We start from the raw sequence: 24932 nt of genomic DNA, 5'->3' as shown, positions 1-24932 counted from the left end.
CACGTGAACCGGAGGGCGATCCATCAGTCAGTCAATCCGAGCCAGCCACAGAGAAGGAGCGACCCCCGCCCCCTCATCCACGACACCGCTGTTGATCACCCCTCCTCTGGTCTCGGTCCCTCAGTGGTTCCGGTCACTCCCTCATCCAGCGTCCCCTCTGTTCACAATTGAAGCATCCGCCTGGTCATCGTTCCTCCACAGGATGAGAGCATGTTCTCTTTCTCCTTCGTGACGATGTCTCCAACTGGACGTCCTCTCACGGGAGGCACGCTGCCTTGAGACATCGAGCGTTGCATGCTCTTTGGAGGAAAGTCTTTTTCTTCTTCTTTCTTCTTCTTAGCATGTTTGACGTGGTGCATTCAATCGGTCAGTCTGTTGTGAGCCCCACATCTCATGCTCGAGTGAGCAGTGTGGGCTGGTGGGGGGCACTGGGCCCTCAGTGGAGTGGACCCTGAGGTGGACGACGAACTCTGGTCTGATGGTGATGGTGGTTGATGTCTTCTGGTCGTGGACGGTGGGAGGAGGCACCCAACCCTCAGTGGCTGGAACAGAGTGACCCGCGGGGGCCAAACTCCAGCACAGTGGAGCAGTTTGTGGAGCAAAGGGAAACAATTAGTTCCTGCATATTGTATTATATCATATTACATCAAATTGAACCTCTGAGCTTAGCATGCTATCATCTTTTGTAACATAGACCTGAGACATGTTAAAGCGAAGGAAGCAAACAGTAAGAGAATAGCACTCATAACACTCACAGGAGTAATGGCTTCCAACAGAATACAATTTTTTTTTTTTTTATTATAATGATTAAAGGCACAAAGACATTTGTGCCACTATCCCTCCTCTTGAGGCGTGGCAACGCCCACGGCTCAATATTGCTGCCCATATGTAGACAGATTTAGGCAGACGTGAATGTCCTAGTTGATGTCATTGCTATCAATGACCTGGTAGTGTATGTACCTTTTAAAAAAAAAATTAGATTTATTTTCCCTATCTGTCCTTCACTCCATGATTATCTACTTGTTCTTTCCTACCTAGACATGCTGAATCGTGTGTTTTCCTTTACTTGGCGCCCTGCAGTAATGCGCCCAGTGTCCTATCTCACACTTTCCTTCCACCCCCTCCTCTGGCACCCCGACCTCTCTGTCTCGCTAAAACACTTCCTCTTTACCATCAAAAACATATCATTAGACTCTCTTCATGTTTTCCCCATGTAATAAATTCAGACAGAGTTAAGTTTAGCAAGGTGACAGAATGCTTCGTCAGCCAGTGGCTGATTTCTGTGTTAAAGGTTTTGTTTTTGAGATGGAGCTCATTCATTATTAACATCATAAAGGGCACTGTTCTAGTCCTGCTCTGAAGTCATCAATAACTTCATCAGACTTTGGCTTTGTTTGTCCTATTTTACTGTAGTTAGCTCTTTGTCTAAACACCTCTCTCTCTTGCATTTAGTCTGGGTTTGACTTTGGTTATGTGGGCGGACAACAACGGTGCGGCGCTACTTTTTTATTTATGCCCCTCCCGAGTGGAGGTGCCGATGGGTAAATTCCTCTTTTCTAATTGTGGTTTAGTAGAAAGGTTATTTATTCTTCAGCGTTTACTTATTCTATCTTAAATACCTTTCCTGCTATATAGAATTCCACACGTGACGTAACTCAGAGAGAATCCCCCTAATGGGGCGAAGTGCAACTCCCGAGATGCAATCTTCTAGAGCAAACCTTTGTTTGCTCCGGCTTCTCGCTCGGCGTCCTAACACAGAGTTGCATATCGTTTTAGACCCTCCAGTCTGGTCACCACTAACCTTCATGAATGAGTTCACAAAGTCTTCCCCAGTGACGGTCTTGCGTTGACACCGTGAGGTTCCAGACCGTCCAGCCGTGCAGTGATCCCATGAGGACTCAGGCTGTTTTACTGTTACAACTTTGACTCATTCCGTTCATCCACATGAAACATTTATTCACAGACACGTACATACAGGGTTTTAAGTCTAGACTTTAACAACAACAAGCAGATCTGTACTTTATTTTTATTTAGCAACACCAACTTTGTATGCTTTAATTTATTCCAGGCCTTTACATCCGCATTTAATTATTAATATGGCCTCTAAATTTAATGACGTCGTTTGTATGCACTGCTCAATAGGATCGTACCGGAACCCTACTAGCTTCCTTTTAAACAAGACTGTATTGATCACTTGATCAGGTACTGCGCAATAGGACCGCTGCTACCCCTATTCGCTCGTCTTCAGCGCGATGAGAAACATCTCCATCCGCTATGAGGTCTCCCACTGACTGCGTCCTTCTGGAGCCTCCACGTTAGGGCTAATCCCTACCCGCCTTCTCGCGGAAACCTCTACGTTAGGGCTAGCTAAGCCCTACCCGCTTTCCCGAGGAACAAGAAAAAGGGTGTCTTACCTTCAGGCTGGTCTGCTCTGGTTCGGATCCCGTCAACCCGATCCCCAGGGACTGGCACACGAAGGATTGGCCCCGGAAAAGGGTCTTAGTGAATTAGAGTGTGCACCCTCTAATCAATTCTTCCAAGCCAGCCCACTGCAGACGGGTGTATGAGATCCTGCCGACAACGCCAATTAATGTCAGGTTTGTGACACTGTAAAAGAGAGAAAATCAGAACCAAGCCCCAAAGATTCAACCCAATAACTTAATTTACTTGCGGTAAGAAACGAGACTAGTATTCTTTCTTTCAGCAAGGGAGAATGGAGCTGCTCTCTAGCCGTGCCATCGACTCTCCCAGCAAGGGAGAGTGGCTGCTGCTAGCCTCGTCCTCGATTCTCAGAGAAACAGCTCCACTCCAGCTGGTTTTATTAGCAGATAAGAATGTGTACGTGCGTAAATCACCCAGACATGAAGACTCCAACCTTGAGCAGATAGCACTTCCAGACAACACAAAGTGTTCACTTCTTCAGTCTAGTCAGCATATTAACAGATCTACGATTGTCACATACTTTATGAATATCTTGAGTAAGATTATGAAGGATAAATGGCCTTAAAAGAACCATGACATAACTACTGCTACTCATTGGTGAATTAATGATAAACACATTCGCAGATTTATCTAACAGAGGGATGGGAGCGATGGGAGGGATGGGAGCGATGGGAGGGATGGGAGGGATGGGAGCGATGGGAGGGATGGGAGGGATGGGAGGGATGGGAGGGATGGGAGCGATGGGAGGGATGGGAGGGATGGGAGGGAGGAGAGCGATGGGAGCGATGGGAGGGATGGGAGCGATGGGAGCGATGGGAGCGATGGGAGGGATGGGAGCGATGGGAGGGATGGGAGGGATGGGAGCGATGGGAGGGATGGGAGGGATGGGAGGGAGGAGAGCGATGGGAGCGATGGGAGGGATGGGAGCGATGGGAGCGATGGGAGGGATGGGAGGGATGGGAGGGATGGGAGCGATGGGAGCGATGGGAGCGATGGGAGGGATGGGAGGGATGGGAGCGATGGGAGCGATGGGAGCGATGGGAGCGATGGGAGGGATGGGAGCGATGGGAGCGATGGGAGCGATGGGAGCGATGGGAGCGATGGGAGCGATGGGAGGGATGGGAGCGATGGGAGCGATGGGAGGGATGGGAGCGATGGGAGCGATGGGAGCGATGGGAGCGATGGGAGCACGCTAGTGGAAAACAAAACATCAGGTTAATTGAATATTAACATGAAGATCCAATGCAATATCACACAATCCCATAACGACGTCGTACAATCCAGTTACATTTTACAGGTCGACAGGTCGTAAAAAAGTAAATCAGTTTCCTATTTATTCTTTCATTCCTGAAAAATCTTTTTTTTCTTTTGGCGTCTCCCAAGTCTTGAACCTTTTCGAACAGCGTCGCGCGAGACTTGGGGGCCGAGGGGAACGGCATCCATTAAAGATGTCCAGACCGAGCGAGTTGAGTGTGTGTTTACGAGCCGCGGTGGCGAGAATTCTGTCAGAAGTCAACGCACAAGAGACGGAACGAATCCAGACTGGGATTGTAAACCAACTGGGAAATCAACATTTTTTTTTTATTAATGCTGCATCCGACCTGCAGAAACCTCTCAGCATCCCCCCCCCCCCCCCCCCAAAAAAAAAAGAAATCAAGAAAAATATCAGGAAGGGTGAGATTTCCCTTGTTGGATGTTTTCGGGACTTTGGCATAATCAAAGGCGCATCTTTATCCAATGAAATGTTTTCATTTCCTGGCAGGATGTAATATGTTGATAAAAGCTCTCTTTAGATGTGTGTAGTTTATGGTAATGCGGGGTTTAACCAAGCCGGGGCTGAACGGGACGCCATGTGGAACCCGCTGGAGGTGTCCTGTGTGGGTTTCTCTCGCCATCAGAGAAATCAACATTTTTACGAGGTGAATTCATCCCAGTGTCATAATGTTTGTAAAATATGTTGATCTCAGTCGGCTATGTTAATGTGGAAGCAGCTGAGCTTAACTGAATGGATTTGATGGAATGCCCGGGGGGGGGGGGGGGGGTCTGCCTGGAATCCAAAGTTAGGAAATATTCTCAGGAAAATAAGGGAAGGAAGAGAGAAAGGTCACACAAGACTTTTAAAATAAATGTTCGTATTTTAGATTTGAAAGGAAGTTGGAATAAATACGAGCTGAGCTTCTAGCAGGTTAAACGTCTGATCGGAGGCTTTGATCGGAGGCTGCACACGGAGGACACGGAGGAGGTGAAGCGGTTGCAAAAATGGCTGGAATGACAGCAGCCAGAGAGAAAGTTGCACAACTTTAAAAAGTGATTGGCTAAAGGAGAGCTCGAGGGTCAAACAGAGGTCAAACGCAAAAAGATCTAGTCTTCCTTGTGCATTTTGGAATATCCTCATCATGACTGATTGTCACGCCGTCATATCGCTGCGGCTAATCAATGACATTGTGCCAAAGACACAGGTCACATGACGACCGACAGGCGTGTGTGTGTGTGTGTGTGTGTGTGTGCCCGCCGTACTGTGGAGGAATCCTCAGGGGGCTAAAATTACCCAGGTGCTCGCTCGCATCGGAGGAGTATCCTTCCTGTCAGAGGAGGAAGGGAAGAAGCGACAGAGGAGAAGGGAGAGAGAGAGAGAGAGAGAGAGAGAGAGGGGGGGGGGGATTTGATGGGGCTTTAAATCTTAGGTGTTCTTCTGATACTTGTCTGCAGGGCAGATGTCAGAATACTGGCTGGCTCGTTGACACCTGTCAGGACAGGTATGCACCGGCAGTGTGTTACAGGTTGATGCTGAAATACCATAAAGCAACAGGGGAATTATTTTAGTCGATTTATGTCACGGGACCCAAAAAAAAGAAGAGGTGGATGGTGTCGATCTGAGAGCCGAAATAACATCGTTAAACTGTAAAAAGGGGACAACAATACTCTACTAAGTCTCTGCTCAACACCAGCGTAACCATGGTGATACTTATCCTACCCAACATTACACCTGAACCTGAACTTCAGGCGTTCTGATTGGTCGAGCCATGCAGAGACGCTATTTTTCCTTTTACTATTGTTTGTATATTTGTTAGCGCGTGCTCATTATAGCAGCATGCTAATGCCTGACTCGATCGAGCTTTCCCCCGCCGTGGGTCTGCGCTGCATATTGGACAAAAAGTAGGTCTGTGTGTGTGTGTGTGTGTGTGTGTGTGTGTGTGTGTGTGTGCGTGTGCATGTGTGTCGTAGCTGTTTTGTTGTCAGACCAGCATTGATAATGCTCAGGAGAAAATCAATAGTTAATTCTACCAGAGACACAATAGGTTCTCTGCCAGGCTCCGTTCTACTGTGGGCTTAGATATAGAGAGATAAAGGGCATGAGTTGATGAATCGGTCTGTGTGTGTGTGTGTGTGTGTGTGTGTGGTATTTGTACTAATACACCAAGACACTGTAGAAATAAGCACGACTAACGCGGATTTGCAGAGAATGTCAAAATTGCAGGATGGTTGAGACGTTTTTGAGTTTAGCTACCGGTAGTTTGAATTCGTTCCTTATTTTTCTCATGAATAAATCATAAGTAATCCCACGTCTCTGCAGTAGATATAAAAGCGTTGTGTGTTTTTCTGCTTTATTAACAGCCATCATGCTCTTGATCATTTGATTTCTTCATCTTCATCAATAGCAGCAAGTCAACTGAGACGCCGGAAGCGGCTAGATTTATTTTAAAATGACGATTTTCTGTCCGGCGACGGAATGTTTATTCAACTCGCAGCTTAAATGTCCGCGTGTGCGTCGATGACAGATGTGAGTGAGTCCATGCTCCGTGGTGACCTGTTGGCTCCAACGCTGAACGCCTGACACAGATGTGCAGCTGGAGGCGACTGACCCTGACACACACACACACACACACACACACACACAGCTGCAGATACTTTGGGATGACCTACGGTTCCTTTATCGTTCGTTCTCTATGTCGTTCTCTCCTCTGGGTCTCTCTCTCTCTGATCTTTCTGGGTGCTTATATTTTCCCAAGGAGCTTCCTGTGGTAACACATGGTGTCAATAATGAGGCCCCCTACACACGCACACACACACACACACACATGCACACATTCCTATTTCCCCCTCCTCTGCTATTCATAATCCTTCCTTCCTAAACCCAAATGTTTGTCTTAATGCTTTCATTTCATTCCTATCACAATCTTTAAGCACTCACACGCCTCCTCCGCTCCTTGCTCTTTGTACATTTTGTCCCCTCATCTCCTCCCACTCCACCTCCTCGCCGCTATTTCCCTATCGTCCCGTGTAGGAGGACCGCCGTCAGTCTCTCGGGTCCACACTGAGCTCCGTGTCTTGCCTCGGATTCTTTGTCTTGCTCCTCCTTTCGCCATTTTTTCTGGCGTTCTTTCTCTTCAAACTTCTATTTATCCACAGCAAACGCGCTAAAAAGACACAAGCTGTCTTTTACAAAGAAATCTGTCTGACACAGGCAGTTCAAAGACAGCCATAAATCAAGACGGATGTCCCCAAGGCCTATTTTGGATTTTTTTATTTTTTATTTGTTGTTTGGTTTGTGTATATTTCTTTTTATTATCTCGGTTAAAACTTTGGGAAAGACTTCTCAGTTAGTTGATGTTCATCTTGGATTTGGCCCGGAGATGGGTCAGAACCGCACACACACTGGCACGTGTGTGTGTTTGCGTGTTCTCCTACTGATGACTAACAAATGTACTGAAACGGCACCGCCATGTCCAAAGCTCATTAACGCCGTGATCCACGAAAGCCATGGCGCATTAGCCGCTGACAGAACCCATTTCACCTCCGCACAAATAGCTTTTAACGCCGTCATTACGAGGGCAGATCCAAAGGGTGTCTCTACGAGATGATGATGATGTATAGATCTTCATCCGCGAGGATTGATAGAATCAGCCGCTGCTGTCTCCGTCCGATAGCCGGGCTAACAACAGATTAAAATATGAACTTCTCCAAAGGTCACTATTTTTAGATTTAAATGAACGACCTAAGTCTGCATCCCTCAAAGCATTTATAACTTTATAACTGCGTAGACCGAGATCGGCTGGTTTCATTGGTCGCTAGAAGTAAGCAGTTCCTTCGCCCGCCCCCTTCTCGTCCGACACATGGCCGCAGCATGGGTTGTCGGGGGTGAACCCAACAAACGGATGTTGAGGGACGGCGCCTTTGAACGCCGTCGAAAGGTGCTGCTGTCGAGAGGCGATCGCTTTGCGTCGTGACCTTCTTTATTAGATCAACCGCTAACCTCTCGCACCCATGACCCGTCGGGGGGGTCACCGTCCTCTTAACGTAAACGTGACCCCCCCCCCCCAGCTCTGTGTGTGGTCCACGTCTCAGTGCGGCAAATACAAAAGATTGGACCCCCCCCCACACCCCAACCAATAATATTGGCTTGCCTTTCACAGCTTAAACTGCTACCTGTTGGTCTGCAGTTCTATAACCTTTGAATTTAAATCAAATATGTACCGCCGGCTTTGACTGACAGGCCCATAAATGAAGTGGCAGATTTGTATGCAGCACACACATTCTGTATGCGGTGCAGCTCCCAGATAGAAGCGAGCGCACACACACACACACACACACACACACTGCACTGTGCACATGCACAGACGCACAAAGAGGCAGCAAACAGAAAGGCCATTATTTTGGGGCTGAATGTTTGCGTGATTGAGTCGATAGAGCGTCAGAGAAATACGAGTTTATTAGACCGAGCTGGTTAGCTATAGATTTAACATTTATACACCCCTCTGTGTGTGTGTGTGTGTGTAGGTGAGTGATAAAGAGAGTGAAAAACACAGGCAGAGGCAAAAGTAGAGGTTTTTGTTATATACATTTTTTCTTTCTTATTACTCCAGCTGACTTTTTTTTCTCATCAATATTGCGTGTTTGCGTGTGCAGAGATGGAGAGGCCGGCACACACTGTATGTAATTTCACATTTCCATTATATTGCGTGTGCTTCTATTATTCTGGACCAGAGCAACCTCACCGAGGGGCTAATGCAACGCAAATGTTGCCGTCTGACATGAGGTGAAATATGTGAAACGTATATGCGAGCGTGTGCGTGTGGCTGTGTGTGTACACGCAGCCTTTTCAGGAATATACCAGTGGCACGCAGAAATCTGAGGCCTCCAAAAGGTTGGTGTGGAGGGAATGAGCCCACCGTGTCCATCATATGATGCTCAGGGGCGTTCAGTGGGCAGTAATGTGTTTTGAGCCTAAATAAGCTCTTGATGGTCGACCTACTGGAAGAGAGCTCTGATGGGAGACTCACTGGCTGCTGATATTACGGCTCGATGGATGGAAGGATAGATGGATGGAGGGATAGATGGACGGAGGGATAGATGACACCACAAGTAACAGAGTGTCTAGACTAAAAGCTACCAGACTTCTTTAAAGTTGGTTGGTGTGTTTCATTTTGGGAAGGTTTCATGCCGGATGCCATTCCTGGGGCGACCCTCTGCATTTATCCGGGCTTGGGAACGGCTGGCTGTGCTACGCTAGCTAAATCTCTCATTCATTCATTCATTCATTCATGCAGTGTTTCTAACTCTATACATAAACTAATGATTTTTGTTCTATTCTAGTTTGCGAATGCGTGAACGATGTCGGACCCCCCCCCCCACCCCCCTTTAGCAGGAAGGGATTTTCCTTTTGGGATCAATGAGGAATCTAACTTCACATTTCCTACAAATCAGACACAAATGCCGGACTAAGCAGTGTATTGTATTATCTTTTAGGTTCGTACTTTCTTTGTCTCTGCCGACCTTGTTTGGCCCCGGGGTGGATCGCTGAGCTAAGCATTCGGCCGAGCCCAAGGCTTGTTCTGACAGTGGGTGGGAGGTGGGTGGTCCGTCAGAACGTTTATTCTTAGAGGAGCCCCGTGCTCTGTTCCAGCATCTCAACCAGCTCATTGTCCTCCGCTGGCTTGGACCCCGCGAACCAAGGCGGGGTCTTCTGCTGCTCTGCGGCCAAACTTACGTTGTTTTCCTGTTTGTTATGTTTGTGTTTCAGACAGATCTTATTTAGGTTGTTCTAGCCAGTTGGATTCAGATTGCAAATTGACCTTACAGTCACATAGGTCAAAGGTCACATATTATACTCTTTTTCCACAAGTTAACGCAGTTCCTAAACACTTATATGAAATATCTGTGACAGTCTTTGGTCAAAATAGCAAACAGGTGCTGCAGGACAGCGTCCCTCTTTTCTGTCTCAAACAGGTGCTGCAGGACAGCGTCCCTCTTTTCTGTCTCAAACAGATGCTGCAGGACAGCATCCCTCTTTTCTGTCTCAAACAGGTGCTGCAGGACAGCGTCCCTCTTTTCTGTCTCAAACAGGTGCTGCAGGACAGCATCCCTCTTTTCTGTCTCAAACAGGTGCTGCAGGACAGCGTCCCTCTTTTCTGTCTCAAACAGGTGCTGCAGGACAGCGTCCCTCTTTTCTGTCTCAAACAGCTCTGTCAGAAACGCCTCTGAAAATGAAACCGGGGAGAGTCGACGCACATTTTGTGAACGTCAAACATGTTTCCGTACTTGATTACAGAACTACGCAGGATTGACTGGATGCTTTAATTTAGTAGTTTAGAAACATGGGAAACGTAATGTTTTCATAATATATCCCCTTTAAGCATGATCAGTTGTTATCAATAGAACAGATATCTCTTATCGTAGATATCAAACATCAGTGTTGATCTGAAGTGTGCATGATTGAAATAATTTCTGCATGAATTTTAACTTCATAAATGTTGTTGTTATCCTGACTTTTTATATTGTTTTACTGAATCAGTATTATGCATTCATAAATAGCAAATGCACCCTCCGTTAGCTTGTGGCTACGGTGGATAAACTGAATTGATGAATTGAATGCATGCTTGCAAACGAAGTAGCAGCTGCTGATTTGCTTGCGGTACAGCAAAATATCTGGAACTCACATTCCAATTAAATCATATACATTTACTGCAGCTTTATATTTGTTCAGATATAATTTTATATTCAATCACGCCTTAAACATCCGCCTGATATCAAGATACTTAACGACGCCGCGGTGGAGCTAATTTCCAGGTGGCCTACATAAAAATTATTTGGCAACCGACCGCATAACCAACAGCTGAATGAAACAAGTCTGCACTCCAGAGAAATGCATCCTGGGAAGTTTAGAAAGCTACCAAGTTAAAAGCAAGTTGGGAGGAAAAGAAAAAAACGATTACGACACTTCATCACAGTTGAGCTGCTTGAATTCCTTGACGATGTGATGTGATGGGGTCCTTTAATTAAACTCTGAGCTTGGAGCCAAATTTAACATCAGCCGTCCTGTTTTGAATGTTTTCCATTGAATTGCAGTTTTCCAAAGGTGTCACTGTAAAATGTGCCCGTAGACACACATCTGCTTTGATTGTGTGCAATTCTTTCCTCTCTTAAAATTGACACTAGAGGAATGCGATAACTTCACATTCCCAGAATTCAGGGGGGGGGGGGGGGGGGGCGGAATGGAAGAAAATAAAATTTGACTCCTTTCCACTTAAAGAACCATTTCATTTGTACCAGAAATGATGATGTCACCTGAGCTATTCTATCACTGTCATATTTTACTTTTTCCTGATCCATTTTGCACCAAATCATTTTTCGTTTGAAATTTATGAGAGAAAAAAAACATTAATGATGAAAAAACAAAATCAGATTTTGTGTGTTCTAATGGGAACACGCTGAATTTGTGCTTATTTAACTTTGTTTCTGAGTCTCGTGGCCCCTTTCTGCTTCTGTGGGTGTTTTTTGGGGGGGTTAATGTTGAGGTAGCTGTGTACTGGAGGCCGACTCAGCGGCATGGAGGAATCAGAGCTCCATTAATGAGTGGAATCAGCCTTTAACATGATGATGTGTCATTTAGGGCCGATCCATTTAGCTAACGACTCGCTTCCTTTTGAAACCTATTAGCAGTAATGGTAAATAGCTCCTCTCCTCTCCTCTCCTCTCCTCCTTCAATGTTGCTCTTCCTTGCTTTTACAACCAGACAGTTAACCATTATTTTACAATAGGTGATTATTCAGAATAATAATAAAAAATTAGGCGACTTTAAATAGTTTTTTTTCTGCCTGATTTTGTGGCTCGGTCTGGAAACTATTCAACTTAAATGTCAGCCGCTTCGGTTGTGTTCTGGATGAAATGTGTTTTTTGTCCCTCTGAAATGTTATCAAAAGGGGTATTGAGTATTGTTTCTTCATTCTATTACTGCACTGATGTCTAAAATCAGATATCATACATCTAAAACAAGTCATTCAAGTCTTACTTTCTCCCATTTTATCTCCCTTTTACTTTTGCACCACTCTTCTTAAACCCCTCTCTCTCCCCCACGTATTCTCACTTTCTTTTAATCCATGTTTTTCTCCTTCTCCTCTCTTTCCCCTCCCATCATCCCTTCCTCTCCTCTCCTTCCTGTTCCTCTCCTACCCAGAGGGGCTCATTCATACCATCTACCCATTACCCACCAAGCTATTAGGTTTGCTAACAGTGAGATCCATTGGGTGAAAATCAATGCCTATCTGGGGAGCAGTTTGTCTGTCGTGCCACTGTAATGAATGCTATATACTCACACGCAGCTCTCGTGATGCATTTCCACACGCCCTCACACACACACACACACACACACACGCAGGTGCACCATCTTAGCTTCCGGGTAATGGATGGCGACCATATATTTGAAATTTTGGGAAAACAAAGAAGGAGAAAGGCAATCAACGCTCCGTGTGCTCATCCGTACTTTCCCTCTCTTCCCAGAATCTCATGTCATCTTTTTCAGCGTTCCTCCTTCTCACTAATTTTACACGGGAGCACAACAACAGAGACAGATATCTTATGTTAAATATCCTATCACCAGAAGGCACACGCTTACTGTCTATTCCACGCTCTCTCTTGCACACACACACACACAAACTCTAATGGACTCTATATTGTCAAACACACATTTTAGCTACGCTCAATGTAACTTGAACATTTCCTGTGCCAAAGCAGTTAGAGGTAGCCTGGGGGGGGGGGGGGGGCAGCTAATAGTCGATGTGTAGTCATCAGCGCTGGTCAGAAATGATGATTCAGCAACCTGTAGTTCAGCGCTGTCAAAATCCATTGGCATCATTTAAATGGTGTGTGTGTGTGTGTGGGTGTGTGTGTGTGTGTGTGTGTGTGTGAGAGAGAACCTCCTAAACTCTGGCTGAGCTCATTTCTGTTTCAATCATTCGATGCTGAATTTCATTCCCTTTATCCTCCTAAGTGTTTGTAGTCATGATGTTCACTGCTAATATTATCAGGCAAATCAGAGCGACAGAACTTTAAGGATGTTCCTGTCTCCTTCTGATCGATTCATTCAGTCATTCATTCATTTTATGCAGGTTTTCATGGGGGTGGAGCCTATCCCACTTTGGGGCAGGAGGCGGGGCTCACCAAATAGAACGACAAACAATCGATCAATGTGGTATTGCCAATTTCGCGTCTGTGTGGTGGTGGAAGGAACCAGGAGAACCTCGGAGGGAACCCACACAGACACGTCTTCGGCCCACTCTACTTTAACCTCATGCTGGGGTCATAAATTTCTCTCCCCAAGACATTGCATTGGAATAGAAAATGAGTGATTGTAAGTTATGGAAAGTGAACTTCAACATTTGATTATTTCTTTAAATAAAGATTTATGTTATTATTACTGTTAATCTTTTAGCATATAACCAAATGACAAGCACTGACACATTTCTAGCTTTTATTTTTTACTTGTCTAACGCCACTGGATCTCAGTTCTTTCTGTGAGCCGGGTGGAAGGTCGCAGGAGAACCAGGTCTGAACATCTGCTTCGTGTTTTTGCTGGCCTGTAATTATGTTACTCATGGTGACTTCCAGATTGTTGGCCGTGTCTGCTTTCAACAGACTGTAAAACTAATCTCATGAGCTGCAGTGGACCGGCCAACTTGGTTCTCTGCTAAGTAACAGAGACAAATGTCAACAACTTCAGCTTCCATCTGCCTCTCTGGTGGCTAGCTAGCCATGTTCTCCTCATCGCTCCGAGGAAGCGGCTCCCCGGAGAGGAAACTGGGATTAATTGTGAGCGAGTGTACGGCGAATATTACTCATAACAACTGGCTGGTCCTTTCTGACATACTTTGTTGATTGGTCACCGTAGACCCGCCCACTCTGCCCTTCATCCAATCGTACGCTGCCTCTTGGTGCTGTTCTTAAGAGAATAGAGAGCAGCAGGAGTCCGGCCAGAAGGCGAGGCGTGATGAGGAAAAGTAAAAGAATAAGAGAGGTGCACAGACAGAGATGAGAGCCATTAGCGTCTTTGCGTGTGTGTTTGGTTTCCATTTCCTTGGTAACCATTTCTTCCTGGAAGCTCATGCAAGCCCATCTGGATTGCCAATTACCCAGAATCCCTTGTGACCCCCACCGGCAACACACGATCGGCAGACCTGCACATTGCCAATATACATCTACAGAAACCCCCAGTCAGTCCTTCAGTCATCACAAAGTCCTACTCCACCTTTTTTTTTTATCCCTTCCTTATTCCTACTCATTTCCAATCAGAGTTCCCTTTTTTACATTTTCATCATGCTACTGGAACCTAACGGTGCACGCACCATCTCACCCTCACAAAATCTCCACTCGAGCATCGAGGTCACGCGAAATCGGACTTTATTCGCAGGAAATGTGACGGCCCTTAAGCGAAAGCAGTCTGCGGCGCGAGGAGGAGTGATCGCTGGGCTAAAAGCTAAAAGTCCAAAGTGATTTCCCTCAGAAAGTCATGTTGCGTGTGATTATTTTTGATTGTTGTTTATAACTTGGCGGAGTTGAGAGGAGAGAACGGGGCGCGCAGTGATGCGAAGATTGGATCCCCTACCAATGATAAATCTCTCTGGGATCGAAGGTCAAGATGCTCTCTCCTGTAAATCTACTTACTGGCATGTTTTCATTACCAACAACAACAACACATCCCTTATGTGTGTGTGTGTGTGTGTGTGCGTGTAGCGGCCTTGACTGCAGGCTGGACTGTACGTATAAACCGGGGCTGGAACCAATGAGTGTCTACCTAAATCATGCATAGCCACACTCACAACTGCTTCTCTGAGGTGCTTGTGGATGATTTAGCAAACTCCTCATCACTGCCTCATCAATTGTGTGTGTGTGTGTGTGTGTGAGAGAGAGAGAGAGCGAGAGAGCGAGCAGTTGGTCCATTGCAGAATAGATTTACTGCTGGCTGGTCTGAGCTCAGCTAAATCACTTCAACCACTTATCCAGGAGTTACAGCTCATAAACACTCCCCCCCCCCTCTGCCCCCCTGCGTTCCCTGCATATACATGATTTTATTTTTAAGTTCAATTTTTTTGCCTCGATTTGCCTCCATTTGAAATGCGATTGACATTCCTGTCACTAACTTGCTGCCCAGACCGTAAAGCCTGACGATCGGCAAACGGCGGGCTCGATTGTGAAGCGCTGCTGACTTCAGAATGTAAAGGCGATATTACGGCTGCAGTGTGAGAGAGTTTCCGTTCAGTTTGTTCTAGTCTGCACAATTAATCTGCCTCCAGAGAGAAAGGCTGGCCCCGCGGGAGACATGTTGAACCCCCCCCCCCCCCCCCCCCCACAGTGATCGCTGTAGCCTGTGGCAGGCATGGCCAGTTCAATGACATTTAGTGTGTGTGTGTGTGTGTGTGTGTGTGTGTGTGTGTTAGTAGAGGATTAACTGTCTATAACTTTGTGGTTTTCCTGTTTAGTCTGAGTTTATGACCGTCTGGAAGAGGACAGCACACGCCACGTGCACTCATTACCACACACACACACACATGCATGTTTGCAGTCCCACTTGAGGCTGCGAGTTCTGCAAAAGGACGACTTTGGTCGCTAAGCAGAAACTTTAAATGAGTGCTATTAACATATTGAGCTTATGATGCAGCTAAAACGAATTCAGATGAACTTGTAGTTAATCATGTGATTTGGGATTTAATAAATGACCGCGGCCTTTACTTATCAAAGCGTTTCACCTCCACAGCGAAAACGGCATCGCAAAAGGAGCGCTTGATGCATCGACGTCCATGAAACGAAGCTGAACCGAAGACGAGACGGGGAAGTGCCGTGACCCCCTCGCATTCTGCCGCGCCCTCCTCGGCGAGCGTTTTCTTTGTATTATCAGTCAGTCGATGCTCTCTTTCAAGGCAGCGTGACTGACTGGATGCTTGCGTTCCTCCTCAGAGCTCCATTATTGATGGGAACACACACACACACACACACACACACAGATGCACTCCCAGTGTAGGAAGTCCTTGTGAGAGCAGGATGTTGACTTAGTTTTCATTACAGCTTTCACTGAAACCCCTGGAGGTCGACAGAAGAGAGGCCAACAGATATACTGGCAGGGAAGCAAGAGAAGGGAAGAACTCTTGTTGCACCAAGAGGGAGGAAAGTATATGTTATTTGGAAGCGACTGGGTGATCGTGTTATATTCAAGCCTGTCTGATGTGATATTTATAATAATATAATATAGTCGGCCGTTATTCCATGGATATCTTTAGGTATTGAAGCGTTGTATTTGTGCAAACATCAATATTGTATAAATGACATAAATAAGACAAAACCTAACCCATAATTTTCCAAATGATGTGTCTATAAATATATGAAAATAATAGGTATATTTGCAAATGTAATGCTAAATGCCACACGTGGATGCTGAGAGCAGCCGTGGGCGTTCAGATTGCATTCATTCAGCTATTCTGGAGTGTTTCTACTTCATTACATTGTTAAACCAAACCTTTTTCTCTCTCTCTCAGGTGCAATAATAAAATATTGTTTTCTTTAAACTTACTTAAATAGCAAAATAATAAAACGAGTGCCGAGTACGTTCACTGAGGTCCAACCCCTAACCTAATATACATTCATCTTTGCACGGTTATTTGTCAAGATGTACTTATGCTACTTCTTTTACTGAAACGGTGATCATCTTTCATTTCTGCTGCCTCTGTTTGCAATGCATTTTGAGATTTCGGGCCGCTGATGCACCGGCTGACATTTTCGAGTACCCATTTCCCGGGTTGCGTTGTTCGAGCAACCTCGAGATAAAAGCGAAGCCCACCTGAGCAAACATTGCAGATTCGGTTTCCTTGAGAAAAAGGACTGATTCGTTAAAGGTGAGCTATGCAGTAGACGTTTCAGTTTTTGCATTCATGTATGTTTGCTCGGTAGTGTGTTGTCTAAAATGTGTGGATGTATACTCGCTGCGTATTTGAGGGTTTTATGCATGCACACAATCCAGTATGGAGATATCTGTAAAAGCCATCAGTGTGTGTTTATACAGGATTATCGCTGTCTCATCCCTCATCCCTCTCCCAGCTCTGACCCTTTTAAACAACACTCCATCTTTCTCCGGGAATCCCTTCATCCATCTTTATCAATCTTTTTCTTCATCCATATCACTCTCCCTCCCCCCCCCCCCCCCTCCCCCCCATCTATTCAGGAAGGGGTATGAGAGAGAGAGAGAGATGATCTTGTCTTTTTCAACCCTCTTCTTATTCCATCAAGAATATATCTAGCCTGAAACCTCAACAATAACACATCCATCACACACACACACACACACACACACACACTGAGCAGAGCGAGCGCCGCAGTCATCATCTGCCATGACAGGAAAAAGCCAGTTTTATTCCTAATGCAATAAGACGCTTTTACACGGTGAAATTAATTTGTTGTCGCCGTGAATCTTTAGAAATGCAGTCGTATCTGGACGTTTTCTCCTCGAGTGGAGCTTGAGTGTCCGTATTGATCTATTATTGTCCGTCGTAGCATTGATGTCATCGCTTTTCAAACGGTACACGTGTCTGCTATGTTTTCTAATAAGCATTAGGTTAAATTGACTTGAATCCGCGTTGGCGTAGTGGTTAGCGCTGTTGTCTTTCAGCAGGTTCGAATCCTGTTTGTACCTAAAATGTAAACGCATGCCTTTAATACCTCCGGGTGTGTAAAATGCAGCCGACGTATTGATGCACTGTCCTGTGAATAAATCGCCCGCCTTTGCCAGCGTTATCGGCGCTGAGGTGTTGAAACAACTTCTATGCCGATGACATTGCACCGGCTGTCATTGGGTGCACTTATCCATTTTGACAGCGTTATAATTTAGAGCCTGTGTGGCAGTAAATCCTCCGAGGCATCTGGTTAACAGAGCGTAGACGGGGATAGAGAGACCAACGGACGGGCAGACAGAGAGACAGACAGGTTAGCGAGCTTATCGGAGCAGAGAGAGGAAAGAATGGAAGGTAATGAACCCGAGTCGGTGTGTGTGTGTGTGTGTGTGTGTGTGTGTGGTCATGTAGCTGCAGGCAGTCACCGTGTCCTTGTCATTCTTTTGATCTGAAACTTGAACCGTCTTTTGCTCTCTCCCTTTCTCTGCTCTCGCCTTTCTGTTCGACATCAAGGCGAGAGCAGCGCGAAAGCGTGATCTGCAGGAGTCGGTCACTTGTGATCAGATGTTCCCAATAAATATCTTGAGGATGCTGAAAAGGTCGCAAAGTCGACCGTTCCTTGGAACCAAAATTACCACACAAGTGGAAAACAATCATCTGTGACACGGTACAGTTCGAGTATAAAGCGTGAAACGTCGGATCCGTGTATTTAAATGCACTCAGAAGGTGCAGCATTAAAAAAAAAAGCATGTAAAAAGAATTTTCTGTTAAGTTTGTAAAGAAATCAAGTGTGGTCCAAGCCTCCAAAAGTTTAACGCAGCGCCAGCATTTCAAAGCTGCGTTGAACGAGATTGGACTGGCACAAACGGAAACACGAGGCGGCGCTTGAGTCGAGCGGCGTTTCCCTATCCGAGTCCCCTGTGATGCTTTATATCAGACACGCGGAGCTGATTTTGGAGATCAAGGTATTAGCCGGCTCAAGTCGAGGTAAGCGATGCTGTTAGACGATTGCACAGTTTCCCACGCACATTTGTTTTCTGGCTGGAGACTCTTCCAGGTTGTGGATCAGAAGCCAGAACTGAGCAGGATGTTGGCTTGATTTCCTGGCGGAAACGGGAGACGGTCGCTGGAAACGGTGCGGAGAAGGAACATTCCATCAAAGCCACTTTTTTCACCTTGCACGACAGTCTTAACTCAGATATTTTGATATTGAAGTTTACTTGCAGGGATTTCTGTTCTTTTGGCATCGTGACAGTAAATCCCACGTTTCTCTTTATAATAGGTGATTAAATCCACGAGGTATTAATTACATGGCTGCTGTGTGTTCTTCCCTCAATTTAAACACTGTTAAATGTGGAATAAAACCAGCAAGAGTCACTGAAAAGACCAAATATCACCTTTACAATCGCCGATCGAAAATATTCCCTGTGGAACACCATTCAGATTCCAACCAACTATGACATCATAACAGATCGTCCATCTCCTCTTTCGAGGAGTTTGCCCTGCCCACTCAAGCCCAAGCCACACCCACTGCTGCAGGATTGAGTGTTATACAAAATACCAGTAGTATAAATATATATTAAATAATTGATAATATATAAAAAGGTATAGCGAATGAAGCAAAAGTCAGAAAGGTTGCGGTAGAACTGCGTCTCGTTGCACCGTGAGACTATTCCCTTTGTGAAGACGTTCTCCTGGAAGCCTGGCTTCCTTCAGTTTGTGTTCTCAGATGTCTCAAGCCGCCTGACCGAGACTCATGCGTGGTGAGAATCAGTGCGAGAATGTGCACACATGTGTGGGAGTTAGATTCATGGGCGTTGAATCCAGGCCAAACAGCTGGAATCATCCGGACACACAAACACACGGGGGGGGGGCTCCTCTCCCTGCGTCCCATGATGGGACGCAGGGGCCGAGGCCTCCGTCTTCATGTTTGTGTGTTCGTCCAGCGAGGAAACGTGAATCATCAGAGCAGTATGTCGACCTTGTAAACGTAAATAATCAGCCGTTTGTTTAGATCGGTGTTTATTCTCTGGGTAACATGAACCCCACGGCTCGCTGTCCGTGAGAAGCCATGCATTTTATAGCGATGCGTCCAAAGACGATTTAGTTTAATATCTTTACCTGGGCTGGAGTACGTTTATTATATTTCATGCATTCACTAGAACGTCAGAAGAAAATGTTTCATTACTTTTCCACATCAAGTAAATGACTCACTTTGGAGAAAATGAACTTTTCCAATATTTCCTGACTTTTTCAAATTATTAAGTGGCACAAACAAATAAGAAATGCAGGTTGGTTGGAGTTAAGTCCCACTTGTATGCAATCAAATTTCTTCTGTATTTTATTTCATGAGCCGCGTCACAAATAAACGGCACTGCTTTCTTTTCCTGAATCCGAACGCCGCACTGACGTTTTCTCCTCAGCCTCAGAAACATTTTGATTTAGGGAAAAAATTCATGCCGGAGAATCCTTATATATATTTTTTATTATAATAATTACGATTCATATTTGTTCCAGAATTGTGCAACCCTAGCTGGAGCTCAGTTTCTCATTGCATGTCCTACCTTATAGTTCATGCAATAAGAGCATGAAATATGTTGCCCTGCGTTATCTTTTTGTCTTTTTGGCCATTCCTTGCATTGTGTAACACTGATTAATAGATTCCTACAATATCTGTATGAGTCAGTGTTTACCATGGAATAAATTCCCTCTCCAAGTTTTGTGTTCTGCTCCAGCAGTGAAAAATGCTCAAGCAACATAATTCAAACGAGTCAGCGTTGGAGTCTGCATGGATGAGACCTGAACGGAAAATGATCTCTGTTTGCCCCTTTTAGACGCAGGAGGGACTCTTGTTTTCACACGGGGATAAATTCAGTGCCAACAATACGCCCAAATGATCCAACCTGGATGCTATAAAGTACCTGCTGCACCGCCCAAGTTGTATGCATGACAGGATACGCTGCTTTTTTTACCTGACAAACCAACGCACAGCTAAACGGGACGACTGATGTGAAATCTGTGTGTCAAGTGTTTCAGCATTTCTACAATACTATCCCTTCTGAGATGATATTTGTTCGCTTCTAAAAGTCCAGCGCACCTGCATTTCTTCCTGAATCGGGATCTTTCTTCTCACCAGGACTTTTCCCGGCTGTGTTGAACCTGGCCTCCATGGCAGACGTAAGCGCTAATGCCACCTGCGGGACGACCGGCCCAGAGATGTTCTGCAAGCTGGTGGAACACGTACCGGGGCAGCCTGTTAGGAACCCTCAGTGTCGAATCTGCAACCAAAGGAGCACGAAAGCATTTGGTAAGAAACACACACACACACACACACACACACACACACAGAAGATTTATAGGCCCTGGTGGCAACAGTGATTTATCAGGATTGCATGCCTGTTAATCAGAGCCCGATTGGCCAGATGTTAAGCAATTATTTTTTTCCTGAAATGATAATTACCGACGGAAGTGAGGAATCAATCGCAACATGACAAGATGACAATAAAAAATTAGCCTACGATCATGATTCAAAGCGCCAACTAGACAGTCGTTGACGCAGCAATCAGCCAGTCAGGCATTCAGCCGGTTATGATCAGCCGACAAGCAGCGCCGTCGTCAGGCAGCCGGATAGGAAAGCCGGTAAACTGTTTCCGTCTGCTTAAATTTGGTTGATTAAATTGCCAGTCAGGAAAAAAAAAAATGTCGCCGGGTGATTGACAGCTGCAAATAAAGCTGAAACATCACATCTGAAGTTTGAAACACTCGACACAACACACGGTACATAAAAGCTCTTCCCGGCGACCTTCGATGTGTAACAAGCTAATAATGCGTTTTATCTGCCGCTTCCGTTAAAGCCGTCGTGTGGCGCTGGCAGGAAGTGGAGCAATGTGTTTGTGCTATCTGGCCTCGAACGAAGGAACAGATACTCAGAAGGAGAGCGGAGGAAAAAAACACAATGGGTTCAGGATTAAAGTGATTAAACGTTAGAGGCGTCCTTTTGGTTCTTCTTTAGAGCGCCACCCCATAGAGCACGCCATCGACGGGACCAACCGCTGGTGGCAAAGCCCCTCCATCAAGAATGGGATGGAGTACCACTATGTGACGGTAACACTGGACCTGAAACAGGTAAACACACACCATGGTACACCATACAATGGGTATGGGATATTGTACTAAAACACATATTTATAATGGCACCGTGTAACGTTTAAGTAACGGCCAATAATCGGCGGCTTCGCCTCGATCCAGTCTCATTGTCCGATCGAACAATTCTTTCATTTTAACTGGATGAGACTGACGCAGCGTTCTTATTGGGCGGTTTATTTCCACGCCCCTCCTCCATCTTGCTTCTTATCTCTCCGTCCTGAGAGTGGATTGCTTCTTCGGCTGCAGTCAGCTTGCTGGCGCTCGGTTCCATCGAGGTCATCTTGACACTTACCGCCAGCGTCTTGTTTTTCTGTCAGGATGCCGCTGGCCTTTCTAGATCGACGTGACCACACCGCTCCGTGGGTTGCCACAGCAACGTCTCTTTGGATTTCAATAGCGAGAAGCAATTGACAAATGACAAGGAAATCTTCTTTGCATGTTCCTCCTATCAAATCGGCAAAACAAACAGAGCTGCACCTCCTCGGTGGGAGGAGTTGTTTAATCATCCTCGTGTGAAATAAACTCTGAGGAGTTAAGATGCTATTATTTCAGCAGAACTAAAATTAGCTTAACCAACTTTGCGATTTCCTTTTTTTTTTTTAATGTGGAAAGCTTGGCAGGAACATCCATGATTGAGGGGTTGTGTGTTGGCGTGAGATGATTTAGGACACCTAGTTTCATCGAGAAGTGTGATTAACGCATTCGACTGCCAGATTATAATTATTTAAATGTCATGAGACTAAAACTAATGAGCCGCACAGACATTTGTTCAAGAGAAGCAGCCGATTCATTAAGAGAATCCTATCGAAAGTGTCTCTAAATGTTAAATACAGATTAAATATGGATTAATAATCAGGAGCTCCTATTCTAGACGACAACGCCGTGATGTGAAAGCGACAAATGAAGCATTGGATTTAACGAGATCTTTATCATCCTCTGATCTGTTCAGACGTTTTTGGCAGTGCGCTGCAGATATGCTCCCCCCACCAAAAAAAAAAAAAAATCTAAACTATCTCTCTTTACATTGGGAATATGAGGTCTGTAAAATCCCACAGCCTCAAACATCTCCTTCCATATTCAGTCGATACCAATCGAGGAGCTCGACGATTCCAGAACCCTGACAGCAGAATGGAGCAAACAAAATTGAAAAATAAACCCACTCTGAATTCTGTCTTTTGAGATTCAAATCATCAAATAACAAATTGTTATTTGATGTCAGCCCCTTCAAATGAATTGAATGGAACTCGGAGGAAAAGAACAAAAAGTGAACTTCAGTTCCTGACTGCAGAATGTAAAATAAATCGGAAAATCAAATATCGCTGACAGCTGGAAAACAACCAAACATGAAAAATAGCCTTCTTAGTACCAGCGTGTTTCTTTTCCTCCTCAACGATCACCAACTGGACCGTCATCCTCCTTTCATGCTGCGTCCGTCATGTTTTATGTCCTCACCAAAGCCTGCTGCTCTTTTGTTGTTCCCTTCATGAATAACAAATTAATAGCTGTGTGAATGATTTTGACCAAAAAACGGTCAATGTCACAATTTATTGTACGTTCTGTTCATGTGCTGCTGGTAATGATTAGTCCAGGTTATAATAACGCGATGCAGCCGCAGCAATCTGTTTCTTTGATTGTTATTATTTACTGGATATTACTTCAGCTTCGTAACTATGGAAGTAAAACACTTAGAATTAAGACTTGTCTTGGAAAAGTTTCACACGATTTGTGGAGAAAAAGAAATTCCATCAAAATAGTAGATTGACTGCTGCTGCCATTAGTGTGTGTGTGTGTGTGTTTGTGTGTGTGTGCGTGTGTGTGTGTGTGTGAACATGTGCATTCTTTTGTGTGCATGCGTGAATCTCAATCACTCCAACGGAAAGCTATTTACCTTCCAGTGCTCTGAATTTCCCCGGTGACCTCAGTCATCTCACTTCGAAAATGACTGTGTGTGTGTGTGTGTGTGTGTTTATCGCCTCTGACATCACCAACTTCATTTCCTCTCTTGTTATTGTCGAGCCTCTCCGGATCGGAAGACAAACACAGGGAGACGAGGGTCCAGGCGTATTCCGCCCGGAGCCGGAGGAGCGGTCGATCTCGGAATGCTCTTCATCACTTTTAGATGAATTGCCCGCTCGTAATCTCAGACGCAGACGCATCTGACACCACAATCAAATAAGTTCGATTGCACCTTTAATAATCTGGTCATTTGTGAGGTTGGCTTCACAGGTCTAGACCGGTCAGAGCTTTCCTTTGCGTCACATTGTCAATGCTGATCTTGCTTTACCTGTTAAGATACTCCACAAACGTTTTGGGGGGGGGGGGGGGGGGGTTGTTAAGAAGTCTGTCAAGCAGTCGGATGTCAGCGATGAGGCTGGGAGCGGCTCGTGCACGCTCTCCTCACATTAATCGAACCCAAATTGCTGAATATTCCAGCTTTTACTTTTTACAAAATACCGCAGTCTAAAGTCGGCGCTCTGGTAAGGGCCAGCTCATCAAAGGTTTAGAACATGCATGCTTTAAAAAAAAAAAAAAAAAAAGCAGTATTTTCAAAGTTTTCTGTCATCATTAGGAACATGGAAGTCGTGTGGCGGGAGCTGTGGGCACCATGACCTCAGGCCAAAAACGAGAATGTGGGAGCGACAGGCAGCATCTGGTGTTTTTCTGCAGCCTGAAGCCATTTAAAAAGCGTAAGGCCGAACGCCGGCCAAACCTTCGAACAAGGGTTCATGCATTTTTGTGTTTTATTTGTGTTTTTAAGTGTGTTTTTGGCAGTCCGGGCAGAGCGGCAGACTTAAAGAGGATGGATTGTGTTTGGCTGCAGCTCATCGGCCGGATCGTTAGTCAGGATGAATGCGCTGCTCTGCTGCAGGCTTTCTGCTTTTCAATGTGGAATACACAACTACGTGTCACATTTTTACAATTTCCGCACAATTTACTCACAAATTTGGTGAAATATTGAGCTCCTTTTTTTTTTCCTGTATTTAATTTTTATTTAATGTTTAATTTTTTTGTGGCTTACGGTGAAAAAAGCATTTTTGATGGAGAATAACTTCTTGAAGATTCACTCTACTTCAAACTATAATGCCTTCTGAAATAACGCTGAAACAAAACCGATTCTTCACAGTCCGTTGAATTTCAGGCAAACCAGCCACAACAGATGCCTGAAATGGGCCGACTGCCTGCTGACGGCTCCTTTGCAGTATGGCGACGTATGGAATTTTAGCATCTCCTCTTCCGTCGCCGTGTTAACTTGAATTGAAGAAATTCCGTTATCAGTTCTTTATTTTTAGAATCAGAGAATTATTCATCAGTGCGATAGAGTACAGACAAAGTACACCATGTCAGCTGTGGTTTAAGGTCTAAGTATTTTTTATTTTTTTTGTCAGAACATGCAAATTTAAGCTTTGTTTACAG

At 45.2% G+C, this 24932-nt stretch overlaps 1 protein-coding gene across 1 annotated transcript in view; it reads left to right on the top strand.

Annotated features, from left to right (window-relative positions):
* Positions 1 to 24932, top strand: part of lama2 (laminin, alpha 2) — a 99754-nt gene that overhangs the window by 4738 nt on the left and 70084 nt on the right. Inside the window, exons 2-3 of the mRNA XM_068754099.1 lie at positions 20509 to 20679; positions 21385 to 21497. Coding sequence (XP_068610200.1) covers positions 20509 to 20679; positions 21385 to 21497 — 284 coding nt within the window. The remainder of the gene's footprint in view (positions 1 to 20508; positions 20680 to 21384; positions 21498 to 24932) is intronic.

This window comes from Brachionichthys hirsutus, chromosome 20, assembly GCF_040956055.1.
Source record: "Brachionichthys hirsutus isolate HB-005 chromosome 20, CSIRO-AGI_Bhir_v1, whole genome shotgun sequence".
In the NCBI taxonomy this organism is placed as follows: Eukaryota; Metazoa; Chordata; class Actinopteri; order Lophiiformes; family Brachionichthyidae; genus Brachionichthys; species Brachionichthys hirsutus.
This window is presented reverse-complemented; position numbering and strand designations above follow the sequence as displayed.